Raw genomic sequence first — 25,621 nt, 5'->3', positions numbered from 1 at the left:
CACATGGGCGGCATGCACTGTGTGGAAGAAGGGGGCAGACAGAATCACAGACCAGGAGGTCACCTGCAAGGGGAGCTGGAAGAGGGGACTAGCCACAGAGAGCTGGGCTCCCCACCCAGGTCTGGCTCCTCCAGTCCTGTTTGGCCATATCAAGGGGTGCCTGGAATTGGTAGGAAGACTTGTTCTGAACTTATACCTCAGAAACAAGTAGGCACCTAGAGGCAGAAACTGGGCAGCAGTCCTGGGGGCTGCCCCTTGGGCAGGGTGAGCTGGAGAAAGGGCCAGCCTGGAGCAGAAGCTCCTCCATGGCTGTGAGGGTTCCCTAAGTCAGCCACAGAGCCTAAGCCTTTACAGAAATGGATGTTCAGCCCAGCCAGGGAACATGAGGTCTAGTCAGAGACATGGAGTGGGAAGGACCAGGAAGCAGCTGGGAGGACAGCATCTGACTATTCCTGTCTGAAGTCCCGTGCAGATGGACAGAGTTGGAAGGGGTGGCATGGTTGGCAGATGGCCTCCAATACCTCTACATCTCAATCTTGGAGCCTGGGAACAGGCCACGTTCCATGGCAAAGGGGAGTTAAAGCTATTCACCAGCTGCCCTTGTACAGAGAGATTGTCCTGGGATCTAAAAGTCTAGGCCAAAGGCACACACTGGGTCAAAGGCCCACCACACTGGGACACGTGGTTTGATCCTTCTGTCTCCAGAAATGCTCTACAATGTGAAACAACTCCCACCCCCACAATGCTCACATTACAGGCCAAAGCTTTGTGTAGGTGCTGTCCTTTCACTCTAAGCTCCGTGCTGACAACAGGACCTATGGGAAAGAGATGTCCTCCTGCCAGGCCCAGGGCATGAGGTGCCCTCCAGGAGGGCAGAAGAATGGTTCCCACAGGTACCACCCCTCTGGGTCCACCCAAGCATGGGAGTCCCAGACGAACCACCAAGATCAGACAGCTCCACTGGGCTATTAGCATTCAGCTTGGGCCCGAGGGCCACATCCCTCATGCATGTTTAATGAAAACTAAGTACACAGCCTGTAATTAACTCCTAGGCCATCCCACCCTCATTATTTCATATCATAAATCACACTAGAGTTTGATAGAAACTGATTTTATTATTAAGTCACATGATACAAAAGAATGAGAACAGTCAAAGGGCATTTAGTGAAATACTGCTTTGTCCCAAAGGGCAGGCAGAAAAGGTTAAGGCACAATGGATGCTCAGAAAATATAAGGAATAGGCAGAGGAGGAAAAATATGTAGTTTGTGTATGGGCGTGCACATGTGTGCGCACCCTGGTCCACCCATCAGATAATTCCCCAGAATCACAACAGTCAGTGGGACTGAGATAACAAGATGGCTGGAGCCAGCAAGGACTGGGCAGCTCAGTAAGGTCAGGACAGGTCCAGATGTGGTAGCTGACACCACCCCATGCCTGGGACATTCCAAAAGGCTGGGGACACCTCCCCATCTATTTATTATGACAAATAACAAAGCTGCTGCTGCTAGGAGACTGGCTCACCTCAAAACCGGAGTATTCAGCTACCGATGGAGGAGGTGAACAGGTTCTCAGACCTGCTGAGAGGCTGGCATTTCCTCTCCCACAGGCCCCCGCTGGGAAGGGAAGACAAAGGCCCCACCTGACCAGGGCCTGCCTCTCTTCTGCAGAAGTCCCAGGAAACACCCACCAGTGTGAGGCCCAGGGGCTGGCAAAGCCCCCCTCCTGGGAAGAAGCCCAGCTCATCAGGGAGAGACTGTGCCACTGTCTTCAGGTGGGCAAAGCTGGGGCAAAGTGAAGCCAAGCATCCACATCAAAGCCACCTTTCCAAACATCCTTGAGAAAGAAGACACTGTTCCGTGTTACTGGGCCTTTCACAGGCTGGCCCCCTGGTAAACCACAGCGCTGTCTCTGAAGGAGAGCCAGCAGCTCTGAGGTTAACGAGGCTGGTTTCTCGAGTTGCCAAAAGTTCACAGACTTCATAGAACCAAAGCAGATGAACAAAGACCAAAACTAAAACCCGAAGACCCAGGACACTGGGAGGAAAGGGCAAGTTTTACTCATCTGCTGAGAGGCCCTGGGCCCAGCATAGTACCCAGGGGGTTTGAGGAGCTTTTCGCAGTTTGAGTGTGGGTCTGGTGGGCCTGTTATCATAGGACAGCCACGTCCCAGCACAGTGACTTCACCGAGGCTAACAAAAAGGCACCTTCCTTCTTGCCAGAGTGTTTCGTGCCTGCAAGGGAGACTGGAGTAAGTGGCACAGGGCCCTCCACCTCAACCTTACGGGACCCTGTTAGGCTCCGTCCCCTCCAGGAAGATCCAGGGTGAGGACCTTCACTTTGTTTCCACCATGATTCAACTCAGAGAGGCCCCCTCCTGCCCTCCTCAGAGCAGCTGTTCAGCCTGGAATTGGTGATTAAATGCCAGCTGAAGGAAGGTGGGGAGGTGTCACCAAAGTCTAGGGGAAAGGCCAAAGGCACACACAGGGCCTGAGGGTCCCAAGCTATAACCCTCAGCCACCTGCCATCAGAGCTGCCAATAAAATTTCAGAGCAGGGGACACTGTCCATTTTGAAATGGGCATAAAGGTGAGTCTCTGGGTGGGAGAAGGCAGCTGGGGCCTGACCAGATGTCTCTGAGATAGCAGCTGGGCCCAGAGTCTAGGGGAAAGGAGACCGTGAGGGAGGGACCCTCAGGAGAGGGGCAGGCAGCTCTGCACAACCCAGGCATGGTCCAGCCACAGAAGTTCCTTCTCCATGATCTGAAATACCTGCAGACTCTGAGTGCTGAGGGTCTCCCCCATGTGCCCTCCTGCCTGGTTCTGCTGCCTTCAGCCCTGCTCCAGGCTGTCGGTGGGCTGCACCACAGTGTAGCTCCCCTGGCCCATGGAGAGCTGCCGGCTGAAGAAGGATGTGGTGCGCTTTGGTTTCACCCGCTTGATCCCCTTGCCTGTAAGGGAGCAAGAGGAACATACTGAGAGGCAACCATGCCTGGTGAGGGCCTGGCCCCAGGCAGCTGGGTTCTGGTTCCTTCTGAGGCCTATTCAGACTAAGTTCCCCCAACACCTGCCACAGCAGCCATTTTTCTGAGCCTCAGTCCTCCCACCTCCAGCTCTATCACAGGTTGGGTGGGCATGTGGCCGGCCTCATAGGTCAAAAGCAGAGGGTTACACTTGATGCTGGCCAGCTGTGGTATCTGAGGAGCTTTTGCTAAAACTTCAGAGCAAAGAAACAACTATCTGTAACATATACTGGCTGAAGTTGAGCCTCCGTAAGAAAAAAAAAATCTTTTTTTTTCTTTTTTTCCCCAGAGTCACACTCAGTTGCCCTGGGTAGAGTGCCATGGTGTCACCAACATAGTGACCTCCTGGGCTCAAGTGATCCTCTAGCCTCAGCCTCCCAAGTAGCTGGGACTACAGGTGCCCATCACAATGCCCAGCTAATTTTTCTATTTTTAGTAGAGACGGGGTCTTCCTCTTGCTCATGCTGGTCTCCAACTCCTGAGCTCAAGCAATCCATCCACCTTGGCCTCTCAGAGTACTAGGAGTAAAGGTGTGAGCCACTGTACCTGGCTGACAAAAAGAAATCTTACAAATTAAAAATACTAGGCCAGGCTTGGCGCTCATAGCACACGGGTACGGCGCCAGCCACATACACCAAGGCTGGTGGGTCTGAACCCGGCCCCAGGCCAGCTAAACAACTGCAACAACAAAAACAGCTGGACGTTGTGGCGGGTGCCTGTAGTCCCAGCTAATTGGGAGGCTGAGGCAAGAGAATCGCTTAAGCCCAACAGTTTGAGATTGCTGTGAGCTGTGACACCACAGCACTCTACCGAGGATGACAAAATGAGACTGTCTCAAAAAAAAAAAAAAAATTACTAGGCCAGTGAGCAAGGTCAATGCTGACAGTCATAAATCACACGGATGGGTACCTCTGATGTGATGTGGTGAAAACGACACTTTACCTCTGTGATCTTCCTCCCAAAACTCCTTTCTTTTTTTTGTTGTTGAGACAAAGAGTTCTCCCCATTGTCCTGAGCAGAGTGCAATAGCGTTGCAGTTCACTGCAACCTCAGACTCAGGCTGTAAGCATCCTGCTGCCTCAGCCTCTGAAGCGGCTGGGATTATAGGTGCTCGCAGCGGCACCCAGCTGGGTTTTTCCATTTTTTTCATGAGTCAGGGTCTCAGTCTCGCTCAAACAAGCCTCGAATTCCTGAGCTCAAGCAATCCTCCTGCCTCAGCCTCCCACAGTGCTGGGATTACAGGCGTGAGCTACCGCGCCTGGCAATAACCTCCCAAAACTCTTTTTTTTTTTTTTTATGTACAGACAAGAGTCTCACTTTATGGCCCTCGGTAGAGTGCCGTGGCATCACACAGCTCACAGCAACCTCCAACTCCTGGGCTTAAGCGATTCTCTTGCCTCAGCCTCCCGAGTAGCTGGGACTACAGGCGCCCGCCACAACGCCCGGCTATTTTTTGGTTGCAGTTCAGCCAGGGCCGGGTTTGAACCCGCCACCCTCGGTATATGGGGCCAGCGCCTTACCGACTGAGCCACAGGCGCCGCCCTACCTCCCAAAACTCTTAACCCCTGTCTAATCATGAGGAAAATATCAGACAAATTCTGATAGAGGGGCAACCTACAACATACGCAACCAGCACTGCTTAAACCTATCAAGGTCGGGGCTCAGCGCCTATGGCTCAAGCAGCTAAGGCGCTAGCCACATATACCTGAGCTGGCGGGTATGAATCCAGCCTGGGCCTGCCAAACAACAATGACAGCTGCAACCAAAACATAGCCGGGTGTTGTGGTGGGCGCCTGTAGTCCCAGCTACTTGGGAGGCGGAGGCAGGAGAATCACTTGAGCCCAGGAATTGGAGGTTGCTGTGAGCAGTGATGCCATGGTACTCTACCCAAGGTGACAGCTTAAGGCTGTCTTAAAAAAAAAAAAACAAAACACCTATCAAGGTCAGCTCAGCACCTGTAGCTCAGCAGCTAGGGCGCAAGCCACATACACCAGAGCTGGCAGGTTCAAACCCTTTGTCATTTCGAAACAACAATGACAATTACAACCAAAAAATAGCCAGGCGTTGTGGTGGGCACCTGTAGTCCTAGCTACTAAGGAGGCTGAGACAAGACAATTGCTTAAGCCCAAGAGTTTGAGGTTGCTGTGAGCTGTGATGCGGCAGTCTACCAAGGGTGACATAGTGAGACTCTGTCTCAAAAAAAAAAAAAATCTGCCAAGGTCATCAAAAACCAGTAAAAGTGTGACAAATTGTCAGCCAAGAAGATACCCTAAGGAGACATGATAACCACATGTAGTGTGGCGTCCTGCATAGGATTTTGGGACAGAAGGGCATTAGGGAAACATTGAGGACATCTGAATAAAGTATGAACTTTCTTTTCCTTTTCTTTTTTTTTGAGACAGAGTCTCAAGTTGTTGTCCTGGCTAGAGTGCTGTGGCATCATAGCTCACAGCAACCTCGAACTCATGAGCTCAAGCAATCCACCTGCCTCCACCTCCCAGAGTGCTAGGATTACAGGCGTGAGCCACCACACCTGGCTAAAGTATGGTCTTTTAGTTAATAATAATATACCAGTATTGTCATTAACTCTGAAGAAGTACCTACCACATTACTATAAGGTATTGATTTTTTAAAATCAAGAAAGTTGGGGGCCATAACTCAGTAGCTAAAGTGCTATCCCTTGCGAGTTAGAAGCTCGCCTGGGCCTGATAAAAAACAAACCAAAAACAGAGGCCTTTTAGCTAGGTGAAGTGGTTCATGCCTATAATCCTAGTATCTGGGAGGCTGAAGTGAGTTCAAGACCAGCCTGAGCAAGAGCGAGACCCTATCTCTAAAAAATAGCTGGGTGTTGTGGCAGGCGCCTGTAGTCCCAGCTACTGGGGAGTCTGAAGCAGGAAAATTGACTCAGCCTAAGAATTTGAGATTGCTGTGATCTATGATACTACAGCACTCTACCAAGGGCAACATAGTGAGACTGTCTCAAAAAAAACGAACAAACAAAAAGGAATAAAATAAAATAAAAATTAAGTAACAGAGGAAAAATGGGCAAAAAGAAAATGAACAGTTTTTCATAATGGAAATATAAAGGACATAAAGATATTTCAGAATCATTAGTGCTCAAACACCCACCCGACACACTCTTTCTCTCAGAACCATCTCCCATTGTGGGTGGGGAGGCAGAAGGCAAAAGCTGCCTTCTCTGCTGGTAGCATGTATGTAAGCATGTGTGGGTGCACGCACACACAGGGTGGCTCACCATCTTCCACGTAGTCGATGGTGGAGAGATGCTGGATACGGCTGCACACCACGCTGCCCTGCCTCCGCAGCTTGGGGCGCTGAGTCAGGGATGGTGAGGAGGTAGGAGCTGAGGGGGGCCCGGATATGCTCTCCTGGTGAGCGGTGGCCTCTGTGGCCTGGTTTAGCTCAATGCAGTACTCAATGAGGCTACTCATCAGTTCAGCCTGTGGAGGAAGCGGAGCCAGTGTGAGGGGCCAGGCCCAGCTTTCCATGCCCATGGCTAAGATAGAGAAATCAGATGCACAGCCCCTGCCCCCTGCTGGGGGAGGCAGGAGTGGGAAGAAACACCATCACAGAGGGAGAGGGAGAGGTGAGGCAGGTGCTCTGTGGATCAGGGGACAGGGGAGACATCTCACTTGGGGTGACTTCAGAGGTGACTCCTAGTGTATGAGAGGGGTCCCCAGGTCTGGGAGGTGGGTGGGAAGGAAAGAACATTCTAGTCAGAAAGCACAGTCCAGGCTGGGTACAGTGGCTCACGCCTATAATCCTAGCACTCTGGGAGGCAGAGGCGGGTGGAATGCCTGAGCACACGGGTTCTAGACCAGCCTGAGCAAGAGCGAGACCCCATCTCTAAAAATAGCCAGGCGTTGTGGCAGGCACCTGTAGTCCCAGCTGCTTGGGAGGCTGAGGCTGAGGCAAGAGAATCCCTTGAGCCTAGGAGTTTGAGATTGCTATGAGTTATGACGCCACAGCACTCTACCGGGGGCAACAAAGTGAGACTGTCTAAAAAAAAAAAAGTGACACTTTCTCAATAGATCTGAAACCCAACATATGCTGACAGAAAAGGTAAAGTGTGGGCTGGGCGTGGTGGCTCACACCTGTAATCCTAGCACTTGGGAGGTCAAGGTGGGAGGATTGCCTGATCTCACAGGTTCAAGAAAAAGTGAAGTGGCTAATGTCTGTGGGCACAATTAGGCACCACATGGTAGAGGCCTCAGCGCTCTGATGGAGTCACAGACACAGGTGTCTAAAAGCCCTTGGTCAGGTAACATGTATTTTCTGAGCACCTCCCCTAAGCTTGCCTGGGATATGGCAGGGGCCAGGTGGATAGTCAGCCTGTGCTCCTGACTGCTGGGCTCAGGGTGGCCTGGCTCCTGCCCTTCTGAACCCAAACCATGGCCCCTTGGGAGGGCAGGACAGCAGGCGACGCTGTCCAGAAGGAAAGGCAGGGTACAGGCAGCACCTCCTTCACTCACCAAGGGGCCTCCACTAACCAAGAGTGGGAAGTGGGCTGGGGAGACAGTGGCACCTGGTGAGGACAGAGGTCCTGAGCTACAAACAGCAGGGAAGCCCTCTAAGTTCTCTGGGGCAAACCTCCAGCATAGCACAGTGGTTCTGAGGTTCACAGTCATCCAAAACAAAGCACCATTAAATGTGCATCTGGAATTAAAGATCTAGAATAAAACATCTATCTAGAGAAACTGGGATCAAAAGGGAACTTCCTCAATTCAATAAAGTACATCTATGAAGAACCCACAGTTGACACCACACTTACTCAGAGGAGGATGCTATTTCTCATGCCTGGGGCAGGTAGGACCCTTGGCTTGTACCTGTCTACCCAACACTGACTGGGAGGCCAGTGAGTGGTGCCAGGCAAGACCAGCAAGAGGTGCACAGATTCGAAGCGGGACACACGACTGTCCCTGTTCAGATAATGTAACTGTCTACATGCAAAGTCCCAAAGGGTCTGCAGAAAAGCTACTCTGACCAGACCAGCAAAGGAGTCCAGTAAGGTTGCAAGATATATGGATGACAAAATAAAATTGCATTTCCATATAACGTGATGCACAATTGGAAATTGAAAAGAGAAAAAGTGGTGGCGCCTGTGGCTCAGTGAGCAGGGCACCGGCCCCATATACTGAGGGTGGCGGGTTCAAACCCAGCCCCGGCCAAACTACAACAAAAAAACAGCCGGGCGTTGTGGCGGGCGCCTGTAGTCCCAGCTACTCGGGAGGCTGAGGCAAGAGAATCGCCTAAGCCCAGGAGTTGGAGGTTGCTATGAGCTGTGTGATGCCACGGCACTCTACCGAGGGCAATAAAGTGAAACTGTCTCTACAAAAAAAAAAAAAAAAAAAAGAGAGAGAAAAAGTGCCATTTACAGTAGCACCAAAAGAAATAAGGAGGAATCTAACAAAAGATGTACAAAATTTGTATCCTGAAAACTACAATTTTTTTTTTTGAGACACAGTCTCACTCTATTGCCCTTGGTAGAGTGCTATGGCTTCATAGCTCACAGCAACCTCCAAGTCTTGAGTTCAAGCAATCCTCTTGCCTCAGCCTCCCAAGCAGCCAGAACTACAGGTGCCCACCACTACACCCAGCTAGTTTTTCTATTTTTACTAGAGATGGGTTTCAGAGCTACTCAGGTTGTCTCAAACTCCTGAGCTCGAGCAATCTACCCATCTCAGCCTCCCAGAGTGCCAGCATTACAGGAATGTGGCCTGGGAACAATAGGCGACAGCACACAGCCTAGGAGTGTGGCAGGCTGCACAACAATGCATTTTGTAGAAAGTATTCCCATTCTTTTTTTTTTTTTTTTTGAGACAGAGTTTCATTTTATCACCCTCGGTAGAGCGCAATGGCATCACAGCTCACAGCAACTCAAACTCTTGGGCTTAAGTGATTTTCTTGTCTCAGCCTCCTAAGTAGCTAGGCTACAGGGACCCGCCACAATGCCTGGCCTTTTTTTTGCCGTTGTCATTGCTGTTTTAGATGGCCAGGGCTGGGTACAAACCTGCCACCCTTGATATATGGGGCCGGCACCCTAACCACTGAACCACAGGCACTGCCTGGGGTCTCTTCTTTTTTTTTTTTTTTTTTTGAGACAGTCTCACTTTATCACCCTCAGTAGAGTGCCGTGGTGTCACAGCTCACAGCAACCTCCAACTCCTGGGCTTAGGTGATTCTCTTGTCAGCCTCCTGAGTAGCTGGGACTACGGGCGCCCACCACAACGCCCGGCTATTTTTTTTTGTTGTTGCAATTTGGCCAGGGCCGGGTTCAAACCTGCCACCCTCAGCATATGGGGCCGGCACCCTATCCACCGAGCCACAAGCGCTGCCTGGGGTCTTTTCTTCTTCTTTTTTTTTTTTTTTGAGACGGAGTCTCATTTTATTGTCCTCAGTAGAGTGCCATGGCATCACAGCTCACAGCAACCTCAAACTCTTGGGCTTAAGCGATTCTCTTGCCTTAGTCTCCCAAGTAGCTGAGACTACAGGCATCCGCCACAACACCCAGCTATTTTTCTGTTGCAACTGTCATTGTTGCTTAGCTGGCCGAGGCTGGGTTCGAACCCACCAGTGGTAGAGTGCCATAGCATCACAGATCACAGCAACCTCAAGTGTTGTGATGGGCGCCTGTAGTCCCAGCTACTCGGGAGGCTGAAGCAAGAGAATCGCCTAAGCTCAGGAGCTGGAGGTTGCTGTGAGCTGTGGTGCCATAGCACTTTACTGAGGGCGATAAAGTGAGACTCTGTCTCTAGGGAAAAAAAAGGGGGGTATAGAGGCTCAGTGCCTATAGCTCAGCATCTAGAGCGCCAGCCACATAACACCAGAGTTGGCGGGTTCAAACCAGCCCAGGCCTGCCAAACAATGACAACTACAACAAAAAAATAGCTGGGCGTTGTGGCAGGCGCCTGTATTCCCAGCTACTTGGGAGGCTGGGGTAAAAGAATTGCTTAAGCCCAAGAGTTTTAGGTTGTTGTGAGTTGTAACGCCACGGCACTCTAGTAAGGGCGACATAGTGAGACTCTGTTTCAAAAAAAAAATAAAAGGGGATCTAGACAAGTAATGTGAAAACCATGAACTCATGAGCATCAAAGTTCAAAGCCATGAGAAGAAAGAGATCATAGATGGACTGAGCAAAGGGAGAGGCACTCCCGAGGGGTACAGGTGGACAGTGAGGAGGGGGAGTGGGGAGACAAGCCAGGTGGGAGGTACAGGGCCCAGGAGAGAGGCTGAACAGGCATTTCCAGGAGAGCATAGTCAAGCTGAAATGGGTAAGGAGGGACAGAGACCAGTCCTGACCTGCGGGTGTGACAAAGCAGACTGCTGCAGCTTGAAGCTGTGTAGGGAGCCCAACAGTGGGGGCTGGCTGTGCAGAGGGGGACTGGCTGTGAAAGGGTGCTGGGAGCAGCTGACAATGAAGGCTCCAGAGACCCAGAAGCTGCAGGAGGGGTTGGGTGTTTGTGGCCATGGGAGTCCCTACGGTGTGTCTTTGTACTAGAGGAAAGAGGACTGAGGAACAGCCCCTGAAAGGGTCTCTGCAAGGAGGGCTCTGCTGTGACCAGAGGAAGGGACAGGGGAACAAGGCTGGGTGGAAGATCTGGTGCCAGAATGAATGGGAAAGTCAGACAAAGGCACTGAAGGGCCTGATCCTTTTCTCTGTCCACTTCTCTTATCAGTGGGGACCACAGCACTGGTGTCACAGTGGACTGGAAGGCAGGAGGGGAGGGTGCAAGCTGGTTGCGGCACTGGGGAAGATTCAACTGCTGCCCCACCCACAGCTGCCTCACCTGTCACAGGATCTGCAGACCAGGGTGGCTCCAGGTCAGCAGAAGTCAGGTGCTCTGCATCCCTGGCTATGCTCTCTCCTTCCCAGGCAGCTTGGAGCCTCCAATGGCCTAGGGCCCCCAGCATGTGGGCCCAGTCTCCCCCACCCTGGGGCAGGTCATGCCTACACTACCTGCTTGGAGTAGATCCTGAGGAGCTTGTTGACAGGTGTGCCCTCGCTGTCCCCATCGAATTCCAGCCACAAGACAGGCTCCTCCTCCTCAGGGGAGGTATGGTCCCATGACAGCTCCTGGAAACGCAGGCCTAGCAGGACGTGCTGGCCAGTAGGAGATGCAGAGGAAGGCTTGGAGAACCTAGGGCAGAGAACTGCTCCCCACCCCATCCCACTCGGGTGCCACAAGGAGGGGACACTTGGATGTTTGCTCCTCCAAGACAGTCTTCTTTAAGGAGAGAAGCCCTGGCTTTCATCAGACCCTCCCAGGGGGTATGGGAGAACACCCCCTGGGAGGGGGGCTGTTATGAGAACCCTATCCCACACTTCCTAGTGGTGGGCTGAGCCTGAGTACAGCCAGGGAGTCAGGTGGGGCCAGGGAGGTGTTTTCTAAGAGGGCAGCTGGGTAGCATCTCGGCAGGCTGAGCTGGCCCCAGCCTGCCAGGCACAGCTGCCCAGGAGGGGCTGGAGTCCTTTTCCAGGGAAAACCAGAAGTCAGCCAAAACTCTTTTTTTTTTTGAGACAGAGCCTCAAGCTGTCACCCTGGGTAGAGTGCCGTGGCATCATAGCTCACAGCAACCTCCAACTCCTGGGCTCAAGTGATTCTCCTGCCTCCGCCTCCCAAGTAGCTGGGACTACAGGCACCCACCACAATGCCCAGCTATTTTTTAGTTGTAGCTGTCGTTGTTTGGCGGGCCTGGGCTGGATTTGAACCCGCCAGCTCAGGTGTATGTGGCTGGCACCTTAGCTGTTTGAGCCACAGGTGCTGAGCCTAGCCAAGACTCTTCTGACTTAGGAGGGGACTCCTGCTCAGGCATGGGAGAGCTGCCCCACAGGTTAGCTGATACCACCACCTATCCAAGGCCAGCTGCCAAATGTAGTGAGAAGCAGGACTTTGTCAGCCCAGGAGGGATCCCAGTTGTGGGGTCTGTCTGGAAAGCTAAGCTGTTCACCAGAGTGGCTGGACAGTGCTAGATTCCCTCCACTCAAGAGACAGAAATGCCAGCTGCAGCCTCCTGACCCTAGCCACCCTTCAGCCTAGCACACAGGCCAAGAAAGCTGAGCCAGGGAAGATCTAGGGATGCCCTCGGGAGGACCATAGGAGTCCTAAGGTATCCAAGAAAGGCAGAGTTCCTTCCAGTCTACCCACTCTACCAGGTCACCCACAGGCCCAGGGGAATCAGGGAGGCCTGGCTAAGAACCTCTAACCCCTTCCTCTTCATGCTGGAGAAGGTACCTTCTCCCTGTTGTCGATGACATGCACGCCCTCCAGACTGATGGCCACGGCCACTGGCTTGCGTCCACCTCGGTGCAAAAAGCCCTGGGCTGGCTTGTCAACCTCGCCGTGGAAGAAGGCACACCTGGGGAGTGGACAGGTGTCAGCCTTCCCTTCCAGCACAGAAAATGCTTGGGAGGCCTGCTCTGGGCCTGTCCTGGGCCCCTGAGCAGCTTAAGCTATGTGGGTGACAGAAACCAGCCCAGTAGCGGGGCAAAGACACTGAGGATAGTGAGGCTCTATGGGGCAGTGGCATCTGAGCTGGTCACACAAGACTGGAAAGCTGGCTGGGTGGGAGAAGGGCCAGGATGGCACAGAGAAGGGCAGGTGCTGCGCACAGAGGGAAAAGTATGGCCCCAGGTAGGGGAAAGGGCAAGTCACGTTCGTTTGCTCAGGCACTAGGGCTGGGGCTGCGGGAAGGGTGGACTGTGTCAGGGCAGGAGAGACCCATTGCCCACTGTTTGGCAAAGAACTTTCAGCAGCAGGGACCTGCTGGGGAGGAGGGCAGGGTTGCCCAGGGGGATGGCTTCGAGGCTTGAAACTGAGAAGGGGAGGGGACAGTGGCCCTTGCCCCTGGCTACGCCAGAACCCAAGTTACATCTTGATCTTTCCACATGGCAGGGGGACAGGCTGATATGAGTATTGGCCATCCCCTGATTCCCGAAGATGGTCCCACTCTAGCCCCTCTCCTGGAGGACTTCTATGTCCTCAGGCTTGGCTGGGGGCTGCTGCCACCCACCTGCAGGGTGTCCTCAACCTCTGTGCTCTCATCTCCCCCCACCAAGAAGTTAGCTACACCAGGTAGGGGATATGGTATCTTTGGCACACCCAGGGACCTCCAGTCTCCACAGAGCGCCCAGCACACAGCAGATATGAGAAAATATTTGCTAGGTGCTTGGCTATGTGAGGGAAAGAGGGCTGGCTGAAAGGAAGGTCAGCAGGGATATACCAAATGACTGTGACAGGTGGAAGGAGAGAATCCATTCACGGTGCCCCGGCAGATGACAGAAAGAAGAGAGGGCAGGTGTCCAGCCTGGGGCCAATAGGGCCAAAGGGGCCGGTATGAAGACATTGCTTCATGGAAGGACAGTGCTCAGCTGAAGCAGAATCAGGCTTCCAATACGCTAGTAAAGACCAAGGATAGTCTGCTGGGCTGCGGGGGGAGGGGGCAGAGGGGACCCAGGGCTGGGGCTGCTCACCCGTAGAAGGGCAGTTCATGGCACTTGAGGAGGTAGGCACGGTAGTGTGTGCCCAGGGTGGCCTCATGCCCACTATCGCCGCCAACCACTTCCTTTACTTGGCGGTAGGCATTCAGCAGGCCCTGTTCTCCTGGCCCATCCTTGGCCCCACGGCCTCGGAAGGCAGCAAAGAGCCTGTGGCCCCGTTTACAGAGGTGTGCAGGGAGGAAGGAGTCCAGCTTCTCCCTGTGGAGGAAGGAAAATGGGGACTGACAGCCTGGCTAGAGGTGGCACACTCGCAGGGGAAGGCAGGGACTTGGCTTAGGATTGATGGGGCCCTCCCCTGCCCTGGACACTGACCACCAGAGAAACCCTCAGTGCCTCCATTCCAGTGGCAGCCTAGTTAACATGGCCATGTCCAGGGAGCACCCTCATGGCAGGTGGGGAGCTCTCCCTATAAGGTGATGGTAGGGGCACGGCTGCCTAGAGGAAGGGAACACAAAAGCCACTTCCAAGCCAGAGACTGGTTAAGGGGCCTTGGTGGGGTGACCCAGGCATTAGACAGAAGTGGGCTCTTAGCCCCTATCTGAAGAGATGGCCAGGGCCAGACCATCTGCCTTTGCCATGACGAGCTGCACAACTAGCCAGAACTGCCTTCCTGTCCTTGTGTTTGGGTCCTCTGCAGAGAGGGGATGATAATGGCCCCACCTAAGTGAGTTCCCTTGACCCTAAAACATGAGAAGACTTTTCAAGTGCAGGCCCAGGACTGAGGTAAGAGCCTGATGAGGCCCACTGGAGCTGTCCCTCTGTCTGCCCAGCCCATGGTCACGTGTTCTATCCTGCTGCTCCAGGCACCAGCACTGGCTTGCCCAGTCCCGCATCAGCTGATGGCCTCTGCACTGCATCCCTGTCGGTACCAAGGGGCCCCACAGGCCTGGCCCTGCCTCCTTCCCTGCCAGTCACTATTTGTTCACCCAGGAAACTCCAGAAACACCAGGCTGTCTTCACCCCCAAGAAGGAAAGACATACATTACTCCACGACCCATGGTGTGCTGGGCACTGTGGAGGAGGCCCCCCACCTTGTCTTGCTAGAGGCACGTGGATGGTCAGAGCGAACAAGGGAGTGGAAGGAGGGCCTGGGACATGGGCCTAGGATTGCGGCTTCAAGGCAGAGGTGAGAGGCTGAAGGGAACGTCAGGAGGCTGAGACGAGAGTTACAGTCAGCCGCCTAACAGAACCAGCCTATGACAGGAGGTTCCAGAGCAACGCCTGTGTCTGAGTCGGAATTTCTAAACTAGTGGAACTTTTTTTTGTAGAGACAGTCTCACTTTGTTGCCCTCAGTAGAGTGTCATGGCGTCACAGCTCCCAGCAACCTCCAGCTCTTGGGCTTAGGCAATTCTTTTGCCTCAGCCTCCCGAGTAGCTGGGACTACAGGCGCCTGCCACAACGCCCGGCTATTTTTTTGTTGCAGTTTGGCCGGGGCTGGGTTTGAACCCGCCACCCTCGGTATATGGGGCCGGTGCCCTACTCACTGAGCCAAAGGCCCCGCCAACTAGTGGAACTTTTATAACCTGGTGCAAATGGCCCAACACTCTCAACATTCTGCTCTGTTTGATAGGATGTGAGAACCTACAATCAGCCCTGGCTCGTGAAAGAAAGGGCACACAGAGCAGGACAGAATCTAAGCTTGGCTGCCAGGTCTGTGACCAGGGCAGACTCAGCCCTCGTGACCTCTGAAGCCCTGCTAGTTTACATGGCTTCTTGACAGAGGGTGGCAAACAGCGAGCAGGCGTGCTGAGTATCAGGAGTGGGCCCCATCCCCAGCACGTGGAACTAAGCTGACTGTTACTGGGACCAGAAGTCAGTATGTATGTGGTCCCTGGCTATGACTCCCAAAGAACAAGCCAGAGCTTGGGCTCCACTGTCATGTGCAGCTGGGGCCACTTGGGCTGTGGCCTCCTCTCACAGACATCACTTCACCTGAGTATCCTGCTGCCCAGAGCAGACGAGGAAAAGAGGCTGAGAGAGGTGGAATGACCTCCCCAAGGCCACCTAGTGAGTGTGTGCAGACTGAGGAATCCTGACTCCGAGACTGTGACCCTACCTTGCAGACCTAAGACCCCTTGTAAGTAGGGTTCTGGGGGCAACCTCCCTCCCCCTGTGTCCTGCCACAGGTCACACAGCCACTCACCTCACAGTGCAGGCCGTAGGCTGGCCAGACTGGTATGGCCCAAGTTGCACACGGCACACGAGGGCACCCAGCGCCTCACAGTCCTCCACGTCACAGGGGTACCGTGAGGCCAACACGTTGCCCTTGGCCTCTTCGTAGAGTAGCCGCAGGACCTCGTCATCCTCGATCTGTGGGCCGACGCAGTAGGGAGAGGCTGCTCAGCCAGGCAGGAGCCAGGCGTGAATATCCAGGGGTCTAGGGACAGGGGAGAGTGGGCGCAGGGGCAAGACCAGGTACTGCCTCACCTGGAGCTCCCGCCGCTTTGGGAAGAACACATTCCTTCGGAACTGCAGGGAAGGCTCATCTGGGGACAGAAGTGGGGGTCACTTCCTGGCTTAACCCAGCCCTATCCTCTTCCCTGAACTGAGCCCCAGTTCCCACCTTACCCAGCATGACCAAGAGAACTGAGGGCCGTCCAGAGAGTGAGGTGCACACTCATCTCAGTGTGCTCGCTGCCCTCCCCACCTCCCTTCTTGGGGCTTCCCTCCAGGACTTGTTCTTTCCCTGCCAGGGTGGCTGAGGGAACCTGGGGGAGACGCAGGCCCTGCCCCTCAGCTAGGGCAGCTCCACCCGCCAGCAGTGGCCTGGCTGGGCTGGGAGCAGTGCTCCAGACTCAGGTGGGCCCAAGGCAGGGACAGGAAGGCAGCAGCACTGACCCATGGCCACATCATCATCTGGCGCGTCGGTGAAGCGCAGCAGCAGCTCTGGCCACTGGCGGCCCAGCTTGTAGGGCAGGTGCTTGGGCTTCAGCTGTACCTCTGCAGGATGAGATGGGAAGCGTAGCCCTGACAGGTCTCCAGCAGTTGGCCACCCACCCCAATCACTGCCTACTAACAATAGTCACAGCCAATAGTAACTGAGCAGGTACTAAGCATCCAGAACCATTCCAAGTGGTTTCTACATACTTACTCTACAATTACCCTAAGCCCCATTTCACCCATGAAGAAAACAAAGCTCAGGGAGGTTAAGCTGCTTGTTCAAAGTCACACAGCGAGTGAGATGGGCCTGGCTCCAGACTGACTGTTTACCATAGCCGTGGAGGAGGGGGGATCCACACTGCCTCTGAGAGGGGTGAGATGAATGCTTACCCAAGATGAACAAGGATATATGCAAGGTGTGGCAGGGGAGACAGTCTTCTACCCTGCCTCTGAGTCCCTCTCTGATCTGTATCTCCTCACTTTATGCCTCCACCACCCCCCGATGTCTGAGCACCTCATCCTGCTAGCGTGAAGACAAGGGTCTTTCTTCATCTCTGTTCTTTGGGTAATCTGACCTTCGTGTGGGCCCTGACTTTCACAAAGCAGCCAAAGCCCTTTTTACCTAAGCCCTGCACCCAGCAGCTTCAACCTTTTCTTGTCCTGATCTTTTTTCTTATCCTGCTGTTTCTGATCTAGATTTTCCAGAGGCCTCACAGCTCTCATTTCCAGCCTAGATCTATGGCACTACCCATCTGTCACCATCAGGGGGATGTGCCATTTGATCCTAACACCCACCTTCCTTTCCCCCCAGAAAGGGCTCCCTCATCAGAACCATTCCAAGGCAGAGAGAGAACACGCTTTGGGAAGAACACATTCCTCTGGAACTACAGGACGATCTAGTCAAGGCCCAAGGGGCCCCCAGTGATTATTTTCTCTTCTGAGGCCACTGGGGTCGGCCTATACCCTAGAGAGGGGATCTCAGTCAGGGGAGCTCCAGTTCCCCTTAGTCAGAGGGGAACTCCAGTCTACCCCACTGTCTACCTAGGACCACTCAATCCCTTGGCCAGAGTTCTCCTCATGCTCTGTCTGGAGATAAGCCACTTTATAGGGGGGAAGTTGAAGCCCACACCAGCATCTAGAACACTGCCTGGCACAAGGGAGGCTTTTCACTTCCTTGCAGAATGAACAAGGTAACTAACTGGGACCCTCTGTGAGGAAGGGAGACCCCAGGGACCAGGGTGCCCTTTTTCCCGCATAAAGCCCAGTCTTGGCCATCCTTAACCCCTAGCCGAGCAGCTCAGAGGACTCCCATAATTAGAAGAGAACTATCAGAGCTGGGCGCAGTGGCTCATGCCTGTAACCTAGCACTCTGGGAGACTTAGGTGGGTGGATTGCTTGAGCTCGTAAGTTCAAGACCAGCCTGAGCAAGAGGGAGACCCGGTCTCTAAAAAAAAATAGCTGGGTGGGCAGCGCCTGTGGCTCAGTTGGTAAGGCGCCGGCCCCATATACCGAGGGTGAAGGGTTCAAACCCGGCCCTGGCCAAACTGCAACCAAAAAATAGCCGGGCGTTGTGGCGGTTGCCTGTAGTCCCAGCTACTTGGGGGGCTGAGGCAAGAGAATCTCATGAGCCCAAGGGTTCGAGGTTGCTGTGAGCTGTGATTCCATAGCACCTACCAAGGGCGACAAAGTGAAACCGCCTAAAACAAAACAAAACAAAAAAACAGATCTATGCTGACCCCATGGTCCCATGAATTTTCAGATGAGCCTTCCTGCCCAGAGGCTGTTACCCAACAGAGACTTGACAGTTCACGGAGTCCTATCCCATGCAGAGTGACACTGGCACTGAGAAGGCCAACCCCGCCAAAATAGCTGACATGAAGGGTGGTTCCAGCAGACAGCACCCTCTCCCTCTCATACAGGGTGCTCAGGACCTCAGGTACCTGTCACTGATTCACTCAGTCTGAGGATAGGGGGAAGCCAGAGGTTCTAGGATACCCGAGTCAAAGATGAAGGAAGGAGCCTTTCAGCCTCTTGGAATCTGGTCCAGGAACAAAGTGGGTGCAATTGTGCTGGGCCTATCTCACGCCATACAGGCAGCCTATTCCTGAATATTCAAGGGGGAGGAAGAGGAGGAAGAAGCGAGCTGACGGGCAGGCACTGGGAGCCTCTCAGGGCAGGGCAGGGACTGATCCTGGAACCCTCCTCCAGCTTTCCAAAGACGCCAGCCAAGGGGCCCACATTACTGACTATGAGTCCGGAGGTAAGCAGACGGGTCAGCAGGATCAGCAGGAAAAGAGTGGGCGAGCGCCTCGGAGCAGCAGCTGGGCAGGAAGCTCTGACTCCGGGGGTTGGAGGAGGATGTGGGGGAGGGACCAGCACTCCCTCCTACCAGGCTGACTGAGATTCCCTTTCTGGGGTATAGGCCGACCCCAGTGGCCTCAGAAGAGAAAATAATCACTGGGGGCCCCTTGGGCCTAGACTAGATCATCCTGCTCACTCTCTCTCTCTCTTTTTTTTTTTTTTTTTGAGACAGAGTCTCACTTTGTTGTCCTTGGTAGAGTGCTGTGGCGTCACAGCTCACAGCAACTACAAACACTTAGGCTCAAGTGATCTTATCTCAGCTGAGTAGCTAGGACTATAGGCATCTGCTACAATGCCCGGCTATTTTTTAATTTTTTTTAAAGAGAAAGTCTTACTCTGGCTCAGGCTGGTCTCCAACCTATGAGCTTGGGCAATCCACTTGCCTTGGCCTCCCAGAGGGCTAGGATTACAGGTGTGAGCCACTGTACGCAGCCATCCTGCTCACTCTCAATGGGACGTCACCCCCCCTTATTGCCCCATTCCCATTCCTCTACAATAAATACAGTATTTAAACTTAGAAAACATGCCTGGCCTTGGCACCAATCATCAATTTACATCCCTAAACGACAACATGGGGTACCCTCTCCTTTGGGACCCCTGCTATCCAAGCCAGCAGGCTCAGAGACCCTATTCATCCAGGGATCCAGGTTTGAGGGTCTGAGAGCCATTGTCCCCATGCCCATTCTACCTTGGAATCTCTGCCTGAAAGGGCAGGATGTGGGTAGTCACAGGGCCAGATAACAGGCAGGGTTGGAGCCCCCGCCCCAGCAGAGAAGTGTGCATACTCTTCTTAGCCCTCCCTCCCAGCAAGAGCTTCAAAGTTAGAGGGGGCTGCTTCCTAGCCTGTGTCCCCCTCTGCCCACCCCCCAAGAAACAGGACACAGTTCAAAGAGGCCTCTTAGAGGCCACCCAGGTTCTTTTTTTTTTTTTGTAGAGACAGAGTTTCACTTTATGGCCCTCTGTAGAGTGCCATGGCATCACACAGCTCACAGCAACCTCCAACTCCTGGGCTTAAGCGATTCTCTTGCCTCAGCCTCCCGAGTAGCTGGGACTACAGGCACCCGCCACAACACCCGGCTATTTTTTTTTGTTGCAGTTCGGCCGGGGCTGGGTTTGAACCCGCAACCCTCGGTATATGGGGCCGGCGCCTTACCAACCGAGCCACAGGTACCGCCCGAGGCCACCCAGGTTCTATCTAGGCCCTCCCAGTCAGTGGTCTGAGCACTCCAAGCCTCAGCTTCTCATCAGCAAGATGAGCATGGGCTGAAGATAAGGCAAGATCATATTCACAAAGTTCTGGGATTGTGGCACAGGTTGTGTGCTCAGGGGGCACAGCCCCTTCACTCCTGTCCTCATGGTCTGGCTCCTTCCTATGACCTGGCTCCCACGCTCAGGTGAGGGGCAGACTGGTGGCTCCTCTACTACTAGCAAAAATAAAGAAGGCAGTGGGTGGAGGAGCCAGGAGTCTTCTCAGGGCTCTGTTCCTCAAAGGGGCAAATAGCTCCAGGTCACAGCTGAGTCCCACCTTCCCCTGATGTACAGTAGCCAGAGGTTCCAGAAGCCGCCCCCCTCCCTCCCTCCCTGGTCAGTGCCCTTTCAAATCCTCCAGTCTGGGCTCCCCACCCCCACCCTACCCCCCGCCAAGCCTTACCCAGCAGAGGAGAGACAAGCCAAAGTGCAAAGGCATCCAGAGCGATATCTGGGAGCTGCAGGACCTCACGGACTGCGCGGTGCAGCTCATGGACACTAAGTGAGGGCAGGTTCTCCACAGCCAGGGGCACAACCGTGTCATCCGCCAGGTATATCAGCACGTCAGCTGCTGCGATAAAGTTAAGGCAGGGTCAGTGGAGGCCCACTGTCCAGGCACAGCCAGGCCAACAGACACCCTCTATCATTCAGTGGCTAGAGCCACCATCCTATGGCTCTCAGAGGTGACCAAGGCTATACTCCTGAGGCAGAACCCAGCATCCGTGATAGACTCTGTTAATTAAGAATGCTATCTCGGGCGGCGCCTGTGGCTCAGTTGGTAGGGCGCCGGCCCCATATACCGAGGGTGGCGGGTTCAAACCCGGGCCCGGCCAAACTGCAACCAAAAAAAAGCTGGGCATTGTGGCGGGCGCCTGTAGTCCCAGCTACTCGGGAGGCTGAGGCAAGAGAATCGCTTGGGCCCAGGAGTTGGAGGTTGCTGTGAGCTGTGTGAGGCCACGGCACTCTACCGAGGGCCATAAAGTGAGACTCTGTCTCTACCAAAAAAAAAAAAAAAAAGAATGCTATCTCAGGGCGGCGCCTGTGGCTCAGCGGGTAGGGCGCTGGCCCCATATGCCAAGGGTGGCGGGTTCAAACCCAGCCCCGGCCAAACTGCAACAAAAAAATAGCCGGGCGTTGTGGCTGGCGCCCATAGTCCCAGCTACTTGGGAGGCTGAGTCAAGAGAATCACCTAAGCCCAAGGATTTGGAGGTTGCTGTGAGCTATGTGACGCCACAGCACTCTACCGAGGGCAATCAGGTGAGACTCTGTCTCTACAAAAAAAAATAAAAAAAAAGAATGCTATCTCAGACTCAGTGCTTGTGGCTCGAGCGACTAAGGCGCCAGCCACGTACACCTGAGCTGGCGGGTTAGAATCCAGCTCAGGCCCGCCAAACAACAGTGACAGCTGCAACCAAAAAATAGCGGGTGTTGTGGCGGGCACCTGTAGTCCCAGCTACTTGGGAGGTGGAGGAAAGAGAATCGCTTGAGCCTAGGAGTTGGAGGTTGCTGTGAGCTGTGATGCCACAGCACTCTACCCAGGGCGACAGCTTGAGGCTCTGTCTCAAAAAAAAAAAAAAAAAAAAGAATGCTATCTCGGGAGATGCCTGTGGCTCAGTGGGTAGGGCTCCTCCGGCCCCATACACAGAGGGCGGCAGGTTCGAACCCAGCCCCAAACAAACTGCAACAAAAAAATAGCTGGGCATTCTGGCGGGCGCCTGTAGTCCCAGCCTACTCAGGAGGTTGAGGCAAGAGAATCGTTTAAGCCCAGGAGTTGGAGGTTGCTGTGAGCTGTGATGTCACGACCCTCCACCCAGGGTGACAGCTTGAGGCTCTGTCTCAAAAAAAAAAAAAAAAAAGAAAGAAAGAAAAGAATGCTATCTTGTGGCTCAGTGCCTATAGCTCAAACAGCTAAGGTGCCAGACACATACACCAGGTTAGAATCCAGCCCAGACCCGCCAAACAACAATGACAACTACAATAAAAAAATAGCGGGGTGGGTGGTGCCTGTGGCTCAAAGAGGTAGGGTGCCAGCCCCATATGCCGGAGGTGGCAGATTCAAACCCAGCCCTGGCCAAAAACTGCCAAAAAAAAAAAAAAAAAAATAGCTGGGTGTTGTGGTGGGCACTTGTAGTCCCAGCTACTTGGGAGGCTGAGGCAAGAGAATAGCTTAAGCCCAGGAGTTGGAGGTTGCTGTGAGCTGTGATGCCACGGCCCTCCACCCAGAGCAACAGCTTGAGGTTATGTCTCAAAAAAAAAAAAGAATGCTATCTCGGGTCAGGTGCAGTGGTTCACACCTGTAATCCTAGCATTCTGGGAGGCCAAGGCAGGTACATTGCCTAGGCTCACAGGTTCGAGACCAGCCTGAGCCAGAGCGAGACTTCATCTCTAAAAATAGCCAAGTGTTGTGGCAGGCGCCTGTAGACCCAACTTACTTGGGAGGCTGAGGGAAGAGAATTGCTTGAGCCCAGGAGTCTGAGGTTGCTGTGAGCTATTATGCTACAGCACTCTACCAGGGGTGACAAAAGTGAGACTCTGTCCCAAAAAAAAAAAGAAATGCTATCGCTTAGGAGTTTGAGACACTCAAACCACCCAGAAACCCAGCAACTCTGGCCCAGAAACCAGCCGTACTCCAATCCCCAAGGTTCAAATCAGAGCTGGCCATCGCAGCCCCCCTCCCAACTCCCATGGCGACCCAGGGATTCTGTTGTGCTTCTGCCCTGAATGAGAACATTCCACCGGTGGGGAACTGAGGTAGAAATAGGCTGAATCCATCCTGAGGTTACAGCAGTTAGCTTATCAAGGTGTGGGAGGAGCTGGTCTCTGTGTCTCTTTGGCCCAGGCTAAGGAACAGAGGATTACTTAGGTCACCCTCAGGTTAAAACAAATTCCAGGTCTTAGCTTCCTTAGGATTCTCCAAGATTTAGGAGTCAATACTGGAGCCTTTCAGACAGCTGTAAGCAGGCTAGGGAAGCACAACCCCAATAACTAAGCATTTCTTTGTGACAACCTGTGGGTCTTCAATTTGGAGCCCAGAGCCAAAGGGAGAGTCTTGGAAGAGTAAGCAGATTCAAATCCCCACACCTGGAACCACCAGCCAGGTGAAGGAACATTGAGCTTGAAGGCCCACACAATTGGATTCCATTCTGTCTGGTCCCTGGCTAGCTGGCTGATTTCAACAAGTTAGCTTGAGTAACAGCTGCCTCATCTGTAAAAGTAGAGCTAATACTTCTGCCTCACAGAGTGGCTATGAATCTAAGGAGGTGAAGCCTGTGACAGGGAAGGACACAGTTTATTCTGAATACATGTGATCATATTTGAATTTCACAGCTATACGAAATGCCCATTTTATTTTATTTTTGAGATAGAGTCTCAAGCTGTTGTCCTGGGTAGAGTGCCGTGGCGTCATAGCTCACAGCAACCACCAATTCTTGGGCTCAAGTGATTCTCTTGCTTCAGTTTTTCTATTTTTAGTAGTGACAGGGGTCTCGCTTTTGCTCAGGCTGGTCTCCAACTCATGAGCTCAAGCTATCCACTCACCTCCGCCTCTTAGAGTGTTAGGATAACAGGCATGAGCCACCATGCTCGGCTCAAATGCCCATTTTATAAATGAGGAGAGTGAGATTTAAGAAGACTCCACTTGGCCAGTAAGCTAGTGACAGAGCCAGATGCTCTGACTCACTTCGGTGAGTTTCCCATATCTAAATGTACTTTATTTCTTAAAGTATATGTAAGATTATTTTTAATGAAAAAGAATAACAACCAGAGCCACTTGCCCGAGGCTGCGGTCCCAAAAGGGTTTAGAGGGGAAGAGAGGCCAACAGGGACCCACCTCGGGCTCCCACAGAGGACACACTGCTTCGATGGGACCGCTCTGCGGGCCCGGGCTGTCCAGCATTGCCTTCCGTCCCGTCCATCTGCGAAGGAAAAGAGAAACAGCAGTTACTGGGGGTCCAGAGATAAGGAGATGGGGGTCTCCACAAGCTCTCAATGAGTAAGGAAAGGGGTCCCGGGTTGGGTCTGCAAGGCTAAAGAGCGCTGGAAGGTGGGACCAAGTGTGCAGACTGGGTTGGGATGTCCCTTGGCCGACTCGAGGTCAGAGCTGGTGGGAGGGATCAGGACTGTGACTGTCAATAACCGAGGTCCAACCTCTACTCCCCGGGATGCCCAGGTAGAGCAAGGTTCACCCCCATCCGCGGGCAGGAGTCAGAGCAGGGCGTCGCTGGGCTCTTACCTCACAGAGACGTAGCCGCCTCAGCCAGGCTTCTAACCTGACTCCGGCTCCTAGCTCAGGTCCCGGCCCCGCCGCGAGCGGGCCACCGCCGGGACTCCGGTTCCCGCTAGGAATCCAGGGCTGGGGCTGCAACGCGGAAGCTACGGCAGGAGGACGCGCGGCACGCAGGACTCCGCCCCCCGGCCCATGGCAACCAATCGGGTGCCGGGGCTGCTGCGCACGCGCCCTGCCGGTCCCCGCGCGCTTTCACAGCTCCCGCGGGCCCGCACTTACCCAGGCGATCTGGGCCGGGTCGTTGCATGTGTGGCCACGGTGTCACGAGACAGCCCTTCCCCTACAACCCGAGTGATTGGGCAAGTTGCCCCTCACGCAGGCGCCGGCCATTGGCCTTAACAGAGTGTGGCGAAGATTCAAGAAAATCTGGGCTGGGGCTCACTGGCCGTGTGCCTTTGGGCCAGGCTTAGGAAACGGAGACGTTTTCTGGGACGTGTCAAGAGTCACGCTGCTTGGGCGCAGCGGCCTGTACTGCAGCGCCCCCCGGCTGTGAAGGGCGATGGCCTTTGTACTGTGGTCAGGAGACTGTCCTAGCCCTAACTCATATTGGGCAAGTCCCTTCCTCTCCAGGCCTCAGTTTCCTCATATGTAAAATGAGGATGTTGGACTCGATAACTTCCGAGGACCCATACTTGTATGTCAGAAACCCGGGCCAGGCACACTGTTTTTCCAGGGAGCAGTTGCAATCCCTCGCCATCTTAAACACACAGCCTCTGAGACCTTGAGGTTATTTTCAGGCTGGGAAGCGATGTTGGGGCACTAAAGAGGCAGGTGTGAAACCATTTATCCCCAGGGCCATGTGACCAATATATCCTGGCAATGCCAGCATGTGTGTACCTGAGGTGTAGAACTCAGGAGAAAATAGATCCATTGGGCGCCTTCCAGAGCCAGAGGAAGCAGAAACCGTTCCAAATGACAATCTGGAACAGGGCAGTGGGTTCACCTTACCCAAATGCCCTGGGATTGGAAAGCAGCTCTGGCTCCTGGCCTAGTCCAATCTTCAGTATTTGGACCAGCTCTTTGCCTGCCCCTTCAGGACCCACACCACCTGCAACAGGGCCCATTACAACATGTGGGTCTTACTGACATGACCTAAGGACTGGAAGAGGCACGGATGTAGGCTGCAGAGAAGAGTGTGCAGCCCTGGAACCTTCAGACTAAGACACAATAGCCCTGTGGCTTCCCTAAACTGGCTGGAACAGGGTGGGAACACAACTCTGTGCTGTTGAGTGTTGCTTATTGGGTGCGGGGCGGCTTGTGCTGGGTCAAGAGGTAAAGACAGGTGAGATATGGCCACTGCCCTCAGGAA

General features: G+C 53.7%; 1 protein-coding gene across 4 annotated transcripts; it reads right to left on the bottom strand.

Moving 5' to 3' along the window:
• Positions 1 to 1,101: 1,101 nt before the first annotated feature.
• Positions 1,102 to 24,690, bottom strand: FRMD8 (FERM domain containing 8). 4 transcript variants are annotated; one of them, XR_008374174.1, is made up of 12 exons: positions 24,259 to 24,688; positions 23,857 to 23,941; positions 20,431 to 20,598; positions 16,377 to 16,478; positions 15,966 to 16,024; positions 15,682 to 15,848; positions 13,511 to 13,735; positions 12,273 to 12,396; positions 10,997 to 11,140; positions 6,275 to 6,479; positions 2,768 to 2,946; positions 1,102 to 2,231 (listed from the first exon to the last, which is right to left on the bottom strand). XR_008374174.1 is itself a non-coding variant. In XM_053561022.1 (11 exons), exons 2-11 carry the CDS (start codon positions 23,939 to 23,941, stop codon positions 2,828 to 2,830), a joined length of 1,395 nt encoding a protein of 464 aa, XP_053416997.1. In that variant the 5' UTR covers positions 24,259 to 24,689; the 3' UTR covers positions 1,102 to 2,827. The 4 variants fall into 4 exon arrangements, 3 of the variants coding, with proteins under 3 accessions (XP_053416997.1, XP_053416996.1, XP_053416998.1); XM_053561022.1 differs by having other exon boundaries at positions 1,102 to 2,946; positions 20,431 to 20,595; positions 24,259 to 24,689; XM_053561021.1 differs by having other exon boundaries at positions 1,102 to 2,946; positions 24,259 to 24,687.
• Between the last annotated feature and the right edge of the window lie 931 nt (positions 24,691 to 25,621).

This window comes from Nycticebus coucang, chromosome 14 (genome assembly GCF_027406575.1).
Source record: "Nycticebus coucang isolate mNycCou1 chromosome 14, mNycCou1.pri, whole genome shotgun sequence".
Lineage (NCBI taxonomy): Eukaryota > Metazoa > Chordata > Mammalia > Primates > Lorisidae > Nycticebus > Nycticebus coucang.
Note: the sequence above shows the minus strand (reverse complement) of the source record. Positions and strands in the feature narration are given on the sequence as shown.

Coding starts and splice junctions, on each gene's coding strand:
- FRMD8 (XM_053561021.1), bottom strand. CDS start 23,941: ATGGACGGGACGGAAGGCAATGCTGGACAGCCCGGGCCCGCAGAGCGG. Junction 16,025..16,376: donor AGATGATGATGTGGCCATGG/GTCAGTGCTGCT, acceptor TTCTGTCCCCAG/ATGAGCCTTCCCTGCAGTTC. Junction 15,849..15,965: donor CAAAGCGGCGGGAGCTCCAG/GTGAGGCAGTAC, acceptor GTCGGCCCACAG/ATCGAGGATGACGAGGTCCT.